At 37.1% G+C, this 14,247-nt stretch overlaps 1 protein-coding gene across 2 annotated transcripts in view; it reads right to left on the minus strand.

The window, feature by feature from the left end:
- Positions 1-1,076: 1,076 nt before the first annotated feature.
- Positions 1,077-14,247, minus strand: part of ATP1B3 (ATPase Na+/K+ transporting subunit beta 3) — a 34,734-nt gene continuing 21,563 nt past the window's right edge. For both annotated transcript variants that reach the window (XM_020879312.2, XM_070466660.1), the window contains 4 exons: positions 11,051-11,235; positions 7,969-8,019; positions 3,703-3,789; positions 1,077-1,758 (listed from right to left, as the gene is read on the minus strand). In XM_020879312.2, coding sequence (XP_020734971.1) covers positions 1,588-1,758; positions 3,703-3,789; positions 7,969-8,019; positions 11,051-11,235 — 494 coding nt within the window. In that variant the 3' untranslated portion in view covers positions 1,077-1,587. The remainder of the gene's footprint in view (positions 1,759-3,702; positions 3,790-7,968; positions 8,020-11,050; positions 11,236-14,247) is intronic.

The raw sequence follows: 14,247 nt of genomic DNA on the forward strand, positions 1-14,247 counted from the left end.
CCCACATGCCACAGAGTAACTAGTCCCGTGAGCCACAACTACTGCGCCCATGAGCCTAGAGCCCGTGCTCTGCAAGGAGAAGCCACCACAGTGAGAAGCCTGCACAACACAATTAGAGAGTAGCCCCACTCTGCAACTAGAGCAAAGCTGCGCAGCAATGAAGAAGACCCAGCCAGGCCAAAAATAAGTATTTCTTAAAATGTTTAAAAAGTTAAAAAAACAAATTCCAAGGATCATTTTCTTCAGTTGCAAAGGAGGCTTCTACAATGAAAATCTGTAATCACTAAGATCTTAGTGGCAGAGCAAGAAGCAGCCCTCCCAACGGGGCCGAGTGATAACCACCGAAGTGTGTAGGCTGCTCTGGGGCCATCAGGGCCCACCTGGTCAGTCAAGACCACCCAGAGCACTCAGGTTTTCTCCAGATATCCATCCCTGAGCCCGCTGGGCGAGTGTCTGCTCTTCCTGGCTTGTACTAACACAAACAAAGCCTCAAAAATACTAGCTTTGGTTTTTAAGGAGAAAAATAACAATTAAAAAGGGGGGGGGTGCTTTTTAAAGAACCACAGATCCTATGGTAAGCACACCTTTTTCAGGTGAGGAGAAAGGAGCTCACATTATGACTAAGTATCATAACAAACATCTCAGATTGAAGGAGGAAGTGTTTCATGACACTAATAAAACAATGCTGAAGTTAAACTAGTGTTTGGTTTGAAGCTCTGAATAAGTTCTAAGTTTTTTATATTTCACAATTTATATTTTTTATTAGAGTCCACTCTACAGTCAGCTAAATAAAAGCAGTCATAAGATCCCACAAACTCTTGCACAATTTAAATCTTATGAACTTAATTTCATAAAATTTAGGTGTGTATTCCTAATGGCCAACTAAAAATGCTGTTTTTATCTATGGTCTAAAATACTTCAATCTAACTACTTGAAAAGATTTAGTATCAGTGTTAAAAATAATCCCATCACTATCTTTCTGTTTGTTTTTACATGTTTTATAGCAAAAAGATTGTGCTCTGAGTCAAAAAGATCCACAAACTAATTCAGCATGTAAAAAATAATTTTACAAAACATCCAAGCCAACCTTTCAAATCCACTTTTATTTTCCTTTTTCCTCCTCACATACAGAACTTTTCCACGCACTGAATTTCTTGCAGCTATAAAGTCATTTGATGTTGGTCAGGTACCATTTTATACCCTAAAACTTTGCTGGCATCAAAATATGACAGTTAACCAGTGTTAAATCTATAAAATATTTACATAGCACAGCACATTAAGCTTTAGACACTTGGCAATTAAACCACATAAAAATTGGACAAGACCCCCAACCTACATGTTCAGAATCAGGTGTTCACAGTCCCTATCTGGTGACTGTACATGGTTCAAAAGGCAGCAGAGGCAACAGGCAGTTACTTCGAAGGACATGGACCACTATTATCTGGAAGCACATTATGTTATCCCAGTGTCATGTACCACTCCACCTTTCTCCAAGGCGGTCTCATAATTCTGGAATGGCAGGTCCCGCTGATACAAAATGAAGACAGACAACACAACATTTACTCTGTGGAGACATCCTAACTCCTACTATGCATGCATGGTGATCTTGAATGCAACTCGTCCTAAAAACTTGTCACGGTCATTCTGGGTTTTTAGGTTGGGTGATCCATCAATCTTGCACTCAACCATTACTTCTTTTACGTCACCATCACTATCAAAGATGAGCTGGACGGCAACTAGTGGCTGCAGGTAGCTCCCCTGGCAAATAAAGGAAAATACATTAATTCAACTTCTCCAGTAACTTTAACTATACTTTTTAGGAGCTTGCCTATTCTTTAAAAATTAAAAAAAAAACAAACAAGATTTTAATCTATTAGATGTATTTTTTTATCCTCTACCTTTTTTTCCTTAACTGAATACTTGAAGATGCATTTTTTTATGATAAATTTTTGTGACAGTTCCAGGTGTTTGAGAAGAACATGTATTTATCTATTAATATGTTTGATAAACACGTGGAAGATTACCTCACTGATGTTACTTAGGTTTCTAATATCCTTATGGTTGCTGTTTAACTTGGTGCAAATATACTCGTAACTGTTTTGTCATCACTGTGCTTGCTAAATACAAGCCTTCACTTTAGTGAAGGAACTAGGGGCTAATTCCAGGTCTGAGGCAGGGAAAATACAAGATGAGCCCTTGTGGTGCCAGAAAGTAAGTTAGTGCTGTAGGAATCTAGGGAATATGCCTCAAGGACATAGAAGCTAGAGTCAGTCTCCACCAGCCAAATGCGGGAGAGTTTTAGCACCAAAATAAATGATTATAACATATAACACCTAAATTATGTAAGAATCTATGAGACTTTATTGATATAAATAAATAGTGGAGAAGAAAATGCACTTTCTTAGAGTGGAATGCCAACTAGTAAATGGGAAAAGGAAAGATGAAATTAGAAAAAAATTTGAGAACAATTCTATTAGTAACTGACTCAGGAACGAATCAATAAATGTTAAAATCATGGGAGCAATAGTTTTACAGACTCTCCAAGTATTCACCCCACATAATACTTCTTGATTACAAAGGAAAAAAAGTATAACTTCACATTAGAGCAATTTGGCTGACACCACCTTAACCAAGTGTTCAAGGTTAACACCACCATCAATGGGACTCAATACGACGTCCCTCCTGACATGCCATTCTGATGCCATTCTGAAAAGGACATACCATTTCTTCTGAGGCATTCATGCCAAAAATGCACAACCTATATTTAACCATGAAAAACATCAGATAAACTCCAACTGAGGAACATAAGCCACAAAGTAAGCCCCAAAAGGCCTGCACTCATTTTTGAAGAGTTAAAGGGCATGAAGCAGACAGGCTGAGGAACTGCTGCAGGTTACAGGCAACTAAAGATGTAAGAATGTAACAACCTGGACCAGGAAAGCACTTTCCTGTGCAATAAAGAACATTACTGGAACAACTGGTGACATTTCAACATTGTCTGTAGATCAGATACTAATACAGTTTAATGCTAATTTCCTTTGTTAAGTACATGATGGTTATTATGATAATGTCCTTACTTTTAGGAAATTTAATGTAAAGAGCATTTAGTGTAAAGAAGCACCATGTTCATAACTTAATGACAAAGGGTTCATGGGAAAAATATATATGGAGACTGATAAAGACAAATGATGTGAAACATCAACACAGGCAAGTTGGGCAAAAGGTTAATAGGAATCATCTGTACTGTGCTAGCCACTTAAGTTTAGAATTATTTCAAAATAAAACTAAAAGTTTACTACTATATATATAAAATGCTAAATATATATATATATATATATAAAATACACACATATATAAATACACTTATAGAAAAAATGTGGAAGAAATTCCACTACAAAAGTAGCCATCTCTGGGTAATGACTTAACCACTTTTCTATCTTCTTTAAATACGGACACTTTATGACATGAAAGAGAAAATGCTATTTTGAAAATAATCATCCTTTAACTTATCCGCTTCGGTCTTGTGCTCCACTTGTAGACCTGGAGTCTCCATTTGCCATCACCAATGTATTTAAAAACCAGAATAGATGATGCACTCATTACACAGGGCATATGTCTACCTGACCCAGACAACTGGCATTTTAATACAAACGTGCCAGTTCCCCAAGAGTCTCAACCACTTAAGAATTTCTAAATACTCACATGCAGTTTTTTCCCATAATATGGAAAATATTTTAAATCTATCGTTCCATTGGCAGGGTAAGTTGCTAGAAATGCTGTGCTTTCACTCTAAAGTTGAAAACAAAAGAAACTCTTGTTAGGTCACAAAAAATAGTTTTTAAAAGTATGTTTTTATTAAAGCAATATCAATCATGAACAGTATGGAGAAACTACAATGCTGTTTCAACTGCATTTGCTAAAGAGGATTTTCTGAAAAGAGACTTACTCATGTTGATTTAAACCACCTGACATGAATTATCCTGATTTCCTGGTTTATTTCCATGATAGTCCCTTTAACTTATAGCTGGATCTACTCATGCACTGTCTGTAAAATCTTATCTGCGTTCCAACTACCAAATGCCTATTCTCTAGCCACTGACAGCAGGAGTGCACCAGTAGGTCTGGGATGAATGAATTCTAAAATGAGTAAAATACTGTGCACTTCCAGATTGGGAAGCAATAGCTGCCACAATCCAGAATGTAGCATTCAGGCCTGGGAGGCAGCAGGTCCAAAACAATTATGATAACTGTAGTCAGAGGTGGAACAGATCATGCAGCTGATAAAAAAACTGAAGGGGAAATTTAAAGTACTCAGAACTAATACTCTTCTTATGCAATTTGAATATCACATTTTCCTTAAATTATTTTATGAGCACATGTAGGTCAATTGAAGGTGTTTTATGACTGCTGCTATTCCACGTGTTTAAAGGTTCATTGTACAGCACATAGAATCAATATTTTACAATAACTATAAATGAAGTATAATATTTAACAATTTTGAATCATTCTGTTGTATATCCAAAACTTATGTAATATTATAAATCAACCATACCTCAAAAAAACTTTTATACACAATAAAAACACAAACCTAGTATTCTTCTTGAAAAATGACCAATTCACAAAAATTCTCATATAACACATTCTAAATAGGTCCAGTATTAATAACTGTATCTTTACACATACTGAGTAGATGACAAAGACACCAAATGATTAAAATCAGTGGCAAGATCACAAGGCAGTAATATAAAACAATACTAAATGTTTGAATTGTAGATTTGAATAAACTAATTTCTACTTTAGAAAGAAAACATGAAACACTATAGCAAAACTAAGAATCTCCTCTTAAGAGAACCCCTACTCTCTGCTTACTTCACTGAACCACTGTGAAGTAGCACATGTGTAGGGGGTGAGAGAAACACATGAATAAGCAATATAGACAAGATAGCAAAGCCTAAAGCGATGACACTCCAAGAGGGGGGCAAGTTCTAATGATCCAGACCAAAAATTGTGAAAAGAACAGGTAGTAACAAGGCTAAGTATAGAAGCCTTTTTTCAACCACTATTTAAATACCACCTTATGCTGTACTCCTTAACTTAAAAAACGTTAAATCTAAAATAATATTTTACACAGGAGAAAAAAAGTCACTTTAGTGTGTTTTTGTACCTTACTTTTGGTTAACCTTAGTATATGAGCTTAATTCCTAGAAACACAGAGATGTTCCCCAAAATGTAAAAGGTTTTCCTTGGGTTACAGTTTATTGATCACTTCAGTGTGTATGTTCAGCCAGATGCAACACTCAGTTTATATTTGCCTTGTTTAGGCCTAACAACCCTTTCATGTGTGCAATCAATTACAGAGAGGGGAACTGAAGCTCAGAGTTATGGCCACAAGCTCAATGAACTGCTCCACTGGTTTGTACCAAAGCCATCAAGCTGGCAGACTTTTAAACTTGCATTTTGTATCTTCAGTGAAAATAAACATTCAGAAATTAAGAAACAATAAAAGGTATATCTGAACAATAATAAACTTTAGGGTAAAGCTGCATGTCATGGTTTTCTACTAGCAGTCACTAAATCCCACTGAAAACAAAATAAATATTTAAAATGAATGCATTGTTTATTCTATATCATCATCACTTGGAAATCATTTGAAGAACACACACCAAATGTTCTAAGCAGTGGTTATCTCTGGGCAAAAATTGACCAAAATTTTCCCTTCTGTATTTTTCTAAATTTTCTTTAACGAATACAATTCATTTTTGTAAGGGAATAAAAAAAACTAATGACATAAATATGAATATTACATCTTTTGCAGGAACCATTCTTTAAAATTAAAGGCCACTTCTAAGAGCATGTACTATCATCCATGTTTTAGTGTTTCTAGAACTCTTAACTTGTATAAAAGCAATTAAAGCAGATCAAAGTTAAGAATATAAGACAAAAGAAATATATTACATAAAAAGTAATTCAACTGAAGAATTTACACCAAGAACACTTGATATAGACAAATCTAATGGAAAACAGTAATATGATCATATGCAATAAATGTTTCCATCTGTTCACATAGCCACACCTTTAAAATTTATGTATGCCACCTGGTTACTCCTTTGTAACCAGCCTATGAGTAATGCAAGATTTTATAAGCATTTCTTCCAATTTTGTGATTTTTTCTAAAAACAAAAATATTCCACAACAAACAAAACCTCTATTTTGATTGTTTTATATACTTTCCACACGACTCTTCAAAGCAAAAGGGACAGCGACTGAAACCTGAGTCATCAGACCAAAATTTTTCATTAACATTTCTCCCAACTATTCTAGAAGCAAAAGAAACGTAACAGATAAACAAGGAGAAAAAACCATTTATAACCCTAAGGGAAGAGTTACAGAGAGTTGTTTATACTGGCCACAGGCTTACAGAAATGAAACCTTGGGAAAGGAGTGGAAAGCTTTTGCCCTTCTGGCCTGCGTATGTGTGTGTGTTCATTCTCCTTTCATGGTGGTGCTGGCTCCATAGACTCACTGGCTCAAGTGTATCTACACAGTCTGCTCACTTTCAGAGGTAAACGCCCCTGAAAACACAACACTGTCATAAAATCGGCATTTCCACCTGGCTGAGGGCTCACACCCGGCCTCGGGAACCTTCTCTTGGAAAGACTTGCAAGCAAAGGCAATCAAAGAGTTATACATTTCCTAAATCTGTCAGGTAGCTGAAACGTTTTCTTCCGTCTTAAGAGACAACAGCAGAGTAGAGGCTCACTGTACTTGTAGAAGGATCTGTATACCAAGAAAAACCAAGCTCAGATACAGAATCTGGTTTTAAGTGAGGTTCTGATTTTTTTATCCAAGTTTCCTACTGAGCTGACTACAGCATAAGGAGATCCAGTGAGTTGCCTATGGACATACCTATGCATACATGTGAAGTATGCACATGCATACTTCAACCCAGATGAGAAAGCACAAAAATTCCTGGCTTTTTATACTATTCTCAACAATGAATACATAACTCAAAATACATCAATAAGGATACTCCAAAGCAGGAGTTCTCAAAGTATGGGTCCTACACCAGCAGCATCACCAACAGCTGGAAACTTAGTTGGAAATGCAAACTTTGGGGTCTCACCCCAGACCTACTGAGTTAGATCCTGCAGAACTGGGACCCAAAAGATCTTCCAAGTGGTTCTGAGGCATGAACAGATTTGAGAACCACAAGCAAGTTTCTGCCCAAACAAGAAATTCACTCATGATTAAAAAGGATTACAGTTTTCTTTGGCAAACAACTTCAGAAGCTATTTCAATGTAACATTTCTGTCGATTTCAATATAACATTTCTGTCGTTATTAACTGGAGGTGGAATGCTAATATTTTACACAGTAACAAAATTAAATTTAGAACTTAACAGTTTCTCCTGAGAACTCTTACCCATCATTTACATATTTGTCTTAGTTGCACTTTGCAGCATGGAGAGAAAACAAAAGAAATTATGAAATGAAAATAGCACAGCATTCTGGAAAAAATAAAGTAGGGATAAGAGAGCAAAATAATGCCTCTACCTTAAGGAAAAGATATCATGATTCATTAAATCTCAGATGCCACTAATGTACACCAATTTATGTACTATTAAGAGAAAAAATTTTATACACTATTAAGACTCTATCAATTATAAGGCCAGCCCCAATTTCAGTGTTATTCAGGTAGAAAAAAGAAACTGAATCTTAAAATCAATGAAATATGGTACATGTAAATATAAAGGGAAAGAGTGTGATATCAAGTGCACACAGAAAATAAGTCTTTTCGCATTATCATTAGCAAACAGAAGGTTGAAGGAGTTTATTCTAAGAATGGCACTATAATCGACTTTAAAATATGACAGGGAAGGGAAAAAAATGACAATTCATTAGACTTTTAAAGCATTTTTAAGATACACTAGAACTTCAACAGAAATTTGGTTATTTTCTGAATACTAACCTTTGCAATACAGTCTATCCTTGGTTGTCCTTGAGGCTTTAATCCAATTATCTAAGGTAAAGAAACATTGATTAATTGAAACATCACAACAGTGTACAACAGAACCTTCTCCTCTGTTGCTGAGGACAAGGGATAAGAGGGTTCAGATGAACATTCTCTCTCTTTAGTTGACAACTCATGTCCGACTCTTGCAACCCCATGGACTGTAGCCTGCCAGGCTCCTCTGTCCATGGGATTCTCCAGGCAAGAATACTAGAGTGAGTTGCCATTTCCTTCTCCAGGGGATCTTCCTAACCCAGGAATTGAACCCAGGTCTCCTGCATTGCAGGTAGATTCTTTACTAACTGAGCTATAAGGGAAGCCACTGCCTTAAAACCTTTTACATTTGCCTTTTGAATAGAACAGACTTTTCAATATAATAATCTTACCAATTATCTATCTCATTATAGTACTGGGGCAATTTAGAAAATTAAGTCAGTTATCAAAAAATTGACCAAAACACAGTATTGTACTTTGCTCCCCCTAAAATAATAGAAATCTTTACATTTCATTATTTATATAAAGACATCATTAATGCAAATAAGCACTGCAAAGGCATAATATAAGAAGTAACTGTTCTGGGGAGGGAGGCGGAAGAGGGTGATCAGGATGGGGAACACATGTAAATCCATGGCTGATTCATGTCAATGTATGGCAAAAACCACTACAATATTGTAAAGTAATTAGCCTCCAACTAATAAAAATAAATAAAAAAGAAAAAAAAAAAAGAAGTAACTGTTCTTCATGAAAATATGTTAGGTCACCACCTGACCATGTTTCCATAAGGCTTCTACAGAACCCTACTGTATTTCAGACCTATAAAACACATACATTAAATGAATCACATTTTAAAGATGGGACCATTCAGCTCTATGTAATGAAGTTACTTTCATGTATGTAGTTGATATAACTAACTGTGTGAATGATATTTATCCATGTATTTTGTGAGGATTTTTGACATTTTGAATTTATATGCATTTTAGTTTATAATTTATATGCATTTTAATGTGAATGCCCTAAAATATAAGTACTCTCCCCCAAAGAAAAGTAGTGTCGCAGCCTAAATAATAATTTCAAGAGCATTAACTATCTGTGTCCTTGCAGTGACTCTGGAACAAACTATAGTGGGATTTGATGCCCTGCCACACTCCTATGCAGCATCTCAGTACTGATTCCCATTTGCTTGATGATATCTTCCTGTCAAGCCTGCCAACTTCTGCCTCTATCAGCAACTATAGTCTCAGACCCTCCTCATTCAGTGGACATACTGGCAAAGAAAATAAACTTGGAAGTTTGGCACCATGGGAGAAGGTATCAGAGCTTCTTCTCTTGGTTTTCTATTGGGAACAAGTGTTCCATTAATCTAGGTTTTGTGAGGAAACTCCTAGGAGGCAGCAATTACAAAAGGCATTCCTGTTAAAGAGAATAAATTCAATCCATCTTAAAAGCTGGATCACCTATTTCACATTACAGTTTGCCCTTCCTATCCATGGGTTCCACACCTGTGGATTCAACCAATCACACACTAAAAACATTTGAGCAAAAAAATTCCAGAAAATTCCAAAAAGCAACACTCAATTTCCTGTGTGTTGACAACTATTTTACACAGCATCTACACTGGATTAAGTGTAAGTCATCGAGAGATGCTTTTAAGTACACAGGAGGATGTGCACAGGTTATACACAAATGCTACACCACTTTATAAAAGGAACTTGCACAGTCCCAGATTTTGGTGTCCTCAGCAGTTCTAGAATCAATTCTCCACAGATAGTCCATCTTAAAGATGGGACCAATCAGTCCCTTTAGTCAACTATGTATGACTATGAGGATCATTTCTTGTGTGGACTGTGAACACTCATTTCTACTTTATTTATTTAACAGTATGTGGTATGTATGAGCTCCCTACCATTTCTAGGGAAAGTAGGGGTCCCCTTCAAATAGCTGTTCACATTGTTCCCACCTCCCTGCCCACCTACCTTGCCGTTGGTTTCACCTCCACTTTAACCTTAATTCTTAAGTCTAGCTAAAACATTTATTGAGTTCCTACCATGTGTCAGGCAATGTTTCAGAATGATCTCTAGAGTGCCAAGGGATAATCAGAGATCTGTCATCGTCCACAGAGGAAAGGGAAGGAGACTGGAGGGAAGGCAGTCTGGACACCTAAGCATCCAGCTGGCTCTCCCTAAGGGAAACTCCTCGTCTAGGAGTGCCAGCTTCAGAAGACTCCAGTTTCAGCTTTATTAGGGATGCTGACTTCAGTGATGTGTATACTGAAGAACTTGAGAGGTCTTCACCTGTTCAGGAACCTGCCTATTCTCTGAATAAATGTACCAGGAATGATTTCACTCTTCAGGAGAGACCATGCAGGCCTCAACAGGTTACCTGGATTGGAACACAACTCTGCAGTACATTTAGACAGTAGCAAGGCACAGGGTTAGGCAATCACTTCATTATGCAAGGAAAACATCTTCCTTTTGCACAATGACCCCAAGACACTATTACTTAGACATAGAGAATATTATTAGCTTCTTGGTTTGCTGGTGCTTATACAATTCAGGCACCCCTTCTGGACAACATAGCAAAATACTGGCTGCGCTCATTTTAATAAAATTTTATCTGTATTTTTATTATTAATTACATAGACATATACTATAAAGCTATTCAGAAAAAGTTAAATAGGCCAAAAGTTTACAGATCTGCCATGGGATTTTAAATTAATTACTGCCCAGATGCGAAGATGAGCACAGCACATTAACACAACCATGCTGTGGCCATGACCCCCAGAATACCTGATGCCTGAAGCCCTGATCTACGCTTACCTGTGTGTGCGTAGCTAGCTCCAAAAGAGAAAAGCTGAAGTTGTGTTACTCCCTAATTTATGACTAACTTATGAACCCACTGTGGTTTTTTTCTGTACTGGTTTTCAAAAGGACAAATCACGGCTAGCCTTATAAGCTACCACCAAATGAAACAGCGCTGAATAAACAGTTCTCAGCTATATAGGAAATTAGAAAAAAGCGGCAGCAACAAATTTTGTACATACTCTGTTCATTTTCACAAGAATACAAGGCCTTCCTTCTTGGTAGCCAAACGTGGGATCATCCATACCACTGCATGCTTCAAGTAAGGCAAGAGGAAACTGACATGCTGTGTATTCTGGACCCTTCTGATCAAAAAAGGCTCCACTGGTACAATTTGTGAGATTCTTCTGTTCTTCTAAGCCATATGCTAAAAAGGAAATATGTATGTGTGAATAGATCAGTCAAAAAGGACCTTAAACACAACCAGAACTGTATCACCCTTTGGACAATATTCTTCAATCACAAAACAACATGCCACGTACCGGGAAATTTTAGGAAAAGAATGTTAAGTCTGTTCCTTTAACTTCTAACAACTATCCAGCGCTTTGCAGTTTATTTAATTTCAGTACAAACTGGATGACTGAGGGATCTCTTTTGTCACCATTAGGGGGCACCAGCCATGGCTACAACATTATCTGAATGCTTTCGATGCCCAAAAGGTAAAATGGTGAGGAAATAAAAAGGCATGGAAGCCGCCGTTATGGAGCTTTTTTATCATAGTGGGGAAGACATTGCTGAATAAAATCATAACCGAAGGGCCTAAAGATAAACGGAGCTACAACCTATATTCTAAATGGCCTGCAACAGAGCTGATCAGTAAAAGGGTCCATGTAAGGTAATGTTAGCTTACAAATGATGTTTTCAGCAGAGGTGGAGGTAACGAGACAGATTCAAAGTGACAGGGGAGCAAAATGGTTACAACTTGGAGGTGGGGAAGAAAGGAGAGGCAGACAACTCAGTATTTTCAAGTGTGTGTTGTGCACTTGGCACAGCAGTGAGCAGGTCTGCTGTGGTCCCTGCCCTGAGTGAGCTTAGGCTGCAGCAAGACACTCACTAATCAACAGTCAAGACATGGTAGCACAACGCCTCACAGTCAGTCAGTGCGTGGGTATAACTGGTACCAGAAAAAAGTCACCTAAAATGAATTCAACCAAAACAGGAACCAAAATTTCAAAGTAAACACATTTAGCTTTGTCATTGTTTAGTTGCTAAGTCATGTCTGACTCTTTGCAACCGAATGGACTGTAGCCTACCAGGCACCTCTGTCCATGAGATTTTCCAAGCAAGAATATTAAGAGTGGGTTGCTATTTGCTTCTCCAGGGGAATCTTCCTGACCCAGGAATCAAACCTGCATCTCCTGCATTGGCAGGCAGATTCTTTATAACTGAGCCCCCTGGGAAGCCCAGTTAGTTAATTTTATCTATTTATTAAAAATTTGTTTGTCTGCCTGCTTGTCATGCTATGAGGCTTGAGGGATCTTAGCTCCCAGACCAGTGGCTGACCCCTTTAAAAAAAAAAAAAAAAAATTCAAAATTTTTGGTTTCTTCTTTTATTTACCAAAAATTAGGATACCTTTGGGGCCATGTACCAATTTAAAAGCCAAGAATGACTCAGGTATTGGGGTAAGGGGGAATGGGGTAAACTTTTACAACAGAATATAGAGACACTGACATTTATTTCCTTTTTTTATTTTTCTGGCACAATTCTTCAGAAAATATTCAAGGCCTACACAAGTAGCCCCCAAGGGCCTCTCCTGTACATACGCTGTTGGCACAGTTCATCAGGGATCATTTTTGTATGATGCCAACTTCCACTTCTACACAAACCCTAGGTAAGTGCAAGGAGCTGGATGATAAATGGTCAGTATACGAAGACGTCCCTGTGTGGGGTCTGATGGGAACACAGAAAGGCCACCTTCTCAGAGAGCAACCAGAGAACCCCACGTTTTCCAGGAAAGCCTAAAGGAAGACACAGAGGTATAGGTAGACAGAGGGGGAAAGACCTGAGAGGGATCATCTGAACTAGATAAATGTTAAGTTCTAATTAGTATTTATAGGGGAAAACCCCCAGATAAGATAATGTATCCTTTAACAGGAGACTCTATCTTCTAAACATGAGAAAGGCATCCCTAAGAACAACAATGACAATTCAAAGTTTAAAAAAAGGGAAGAGGGGGTGATGAACATTAAAGATCTGAAAGTAACCCCCCAGTATAATAAAATAATAGAAAACGAGAGAAAACAAGAGAGCAAATATCCAACAACTAACAGAAGAGTTCTAGAAAGAGGACCAGAAAAGTGAGGTGAGGAAATTTTCAACAATAGTTTCCTCAACTGGAGGATCCAAGTCTTTATTCTGAAAGACCCCATCAAGTTCTCAGCAAAATGACATTACAGAAACTGACACCAATACAAAATTTTAGAACCGAAGGAAATATAATTAAACACAGAAACAAAAAACAAACACTGCTGAACAGAAAAATGCAGACACAAAAGAACTATTGATAAAATTCTATACTGAGTTAAACTACGAACAATACAAGCAAAATGAGGTCATTTTCAGAAATGAAAGGACTAAAAACTTGAATTCCATGTATCTTTAAAATTTTTTAACTGAAATATAAGTTGAGATGTAATCCACATATAACGATAGTTTTAGGTGTACAACACAATGAATGCTTAAATTATTTGTATACATTGTGAAATGATCACCATGGTAAATCTAGTTAATATCTTGTTCTCACATACAGTTACAAATTCTTTTTCTTGTGATGAGGACTTTTAAGATCTATTCTGTTAGCAACTTCCAAATATGCAATACAGTATTGCTAACAGCAGTCACTATGCTGTATATTATATCCCCAGGGCTTATTCATGTATAACTAGAAGACTGTACCTTCTGACCATCTTTCATTTCTCCTCCACCTCCTGCTGCCCCTGGCGACCACATCTTTTCTGGATCTGAGTTTGGTTTTCTTGTTTGTTCTGTTTCTTATATTCCACACATAAGTGAGATCATTTGGTGTCTGTCTCTGTTTGACTTATTTCATGTAGCATCATGACCTCAAGGTCCACCCATGTTGTTGCAAATAGCAAGATTTCATTCTTTTTTATGGCTAACTAGTACAGTGGTATATATACCATGGAACAGTATTCATGTATCTTTTCTTACAAAGTTATTTGAGAACATATGTCACCAAAACTAGAGAGTAAATAAAGAATAACAAAGCAGGAGCCAAGAAACAGTGAATCCAATTCAAAAGTGATCAAATGAAGTCCCCAAATGACAGTGGGGTGGTTGCCTGAACAGAAACCAGTGCAGACTGCAGCAATGCGAAAGACTTAGGAAGGAGTTTTGCAGCAAAAAGGTCTTAATACC

This window comes from Odocoileus virginianus, chromosome 4 (assembly GCF_023699985.2).
Source record: "Odocoileus virginianus isolate 20LAN1187 ecotype Illinois chromosome 4, Ovbor_1.2, whole genome shotgun sequence".
Classification (NCBI taxonomy): domain Eukaryota; kingdom Metazoa; phylum Chordata; class Mammalia; order Artiodactyla; family Cervidae; genus Odocoileus; species Odocoileus virginianus.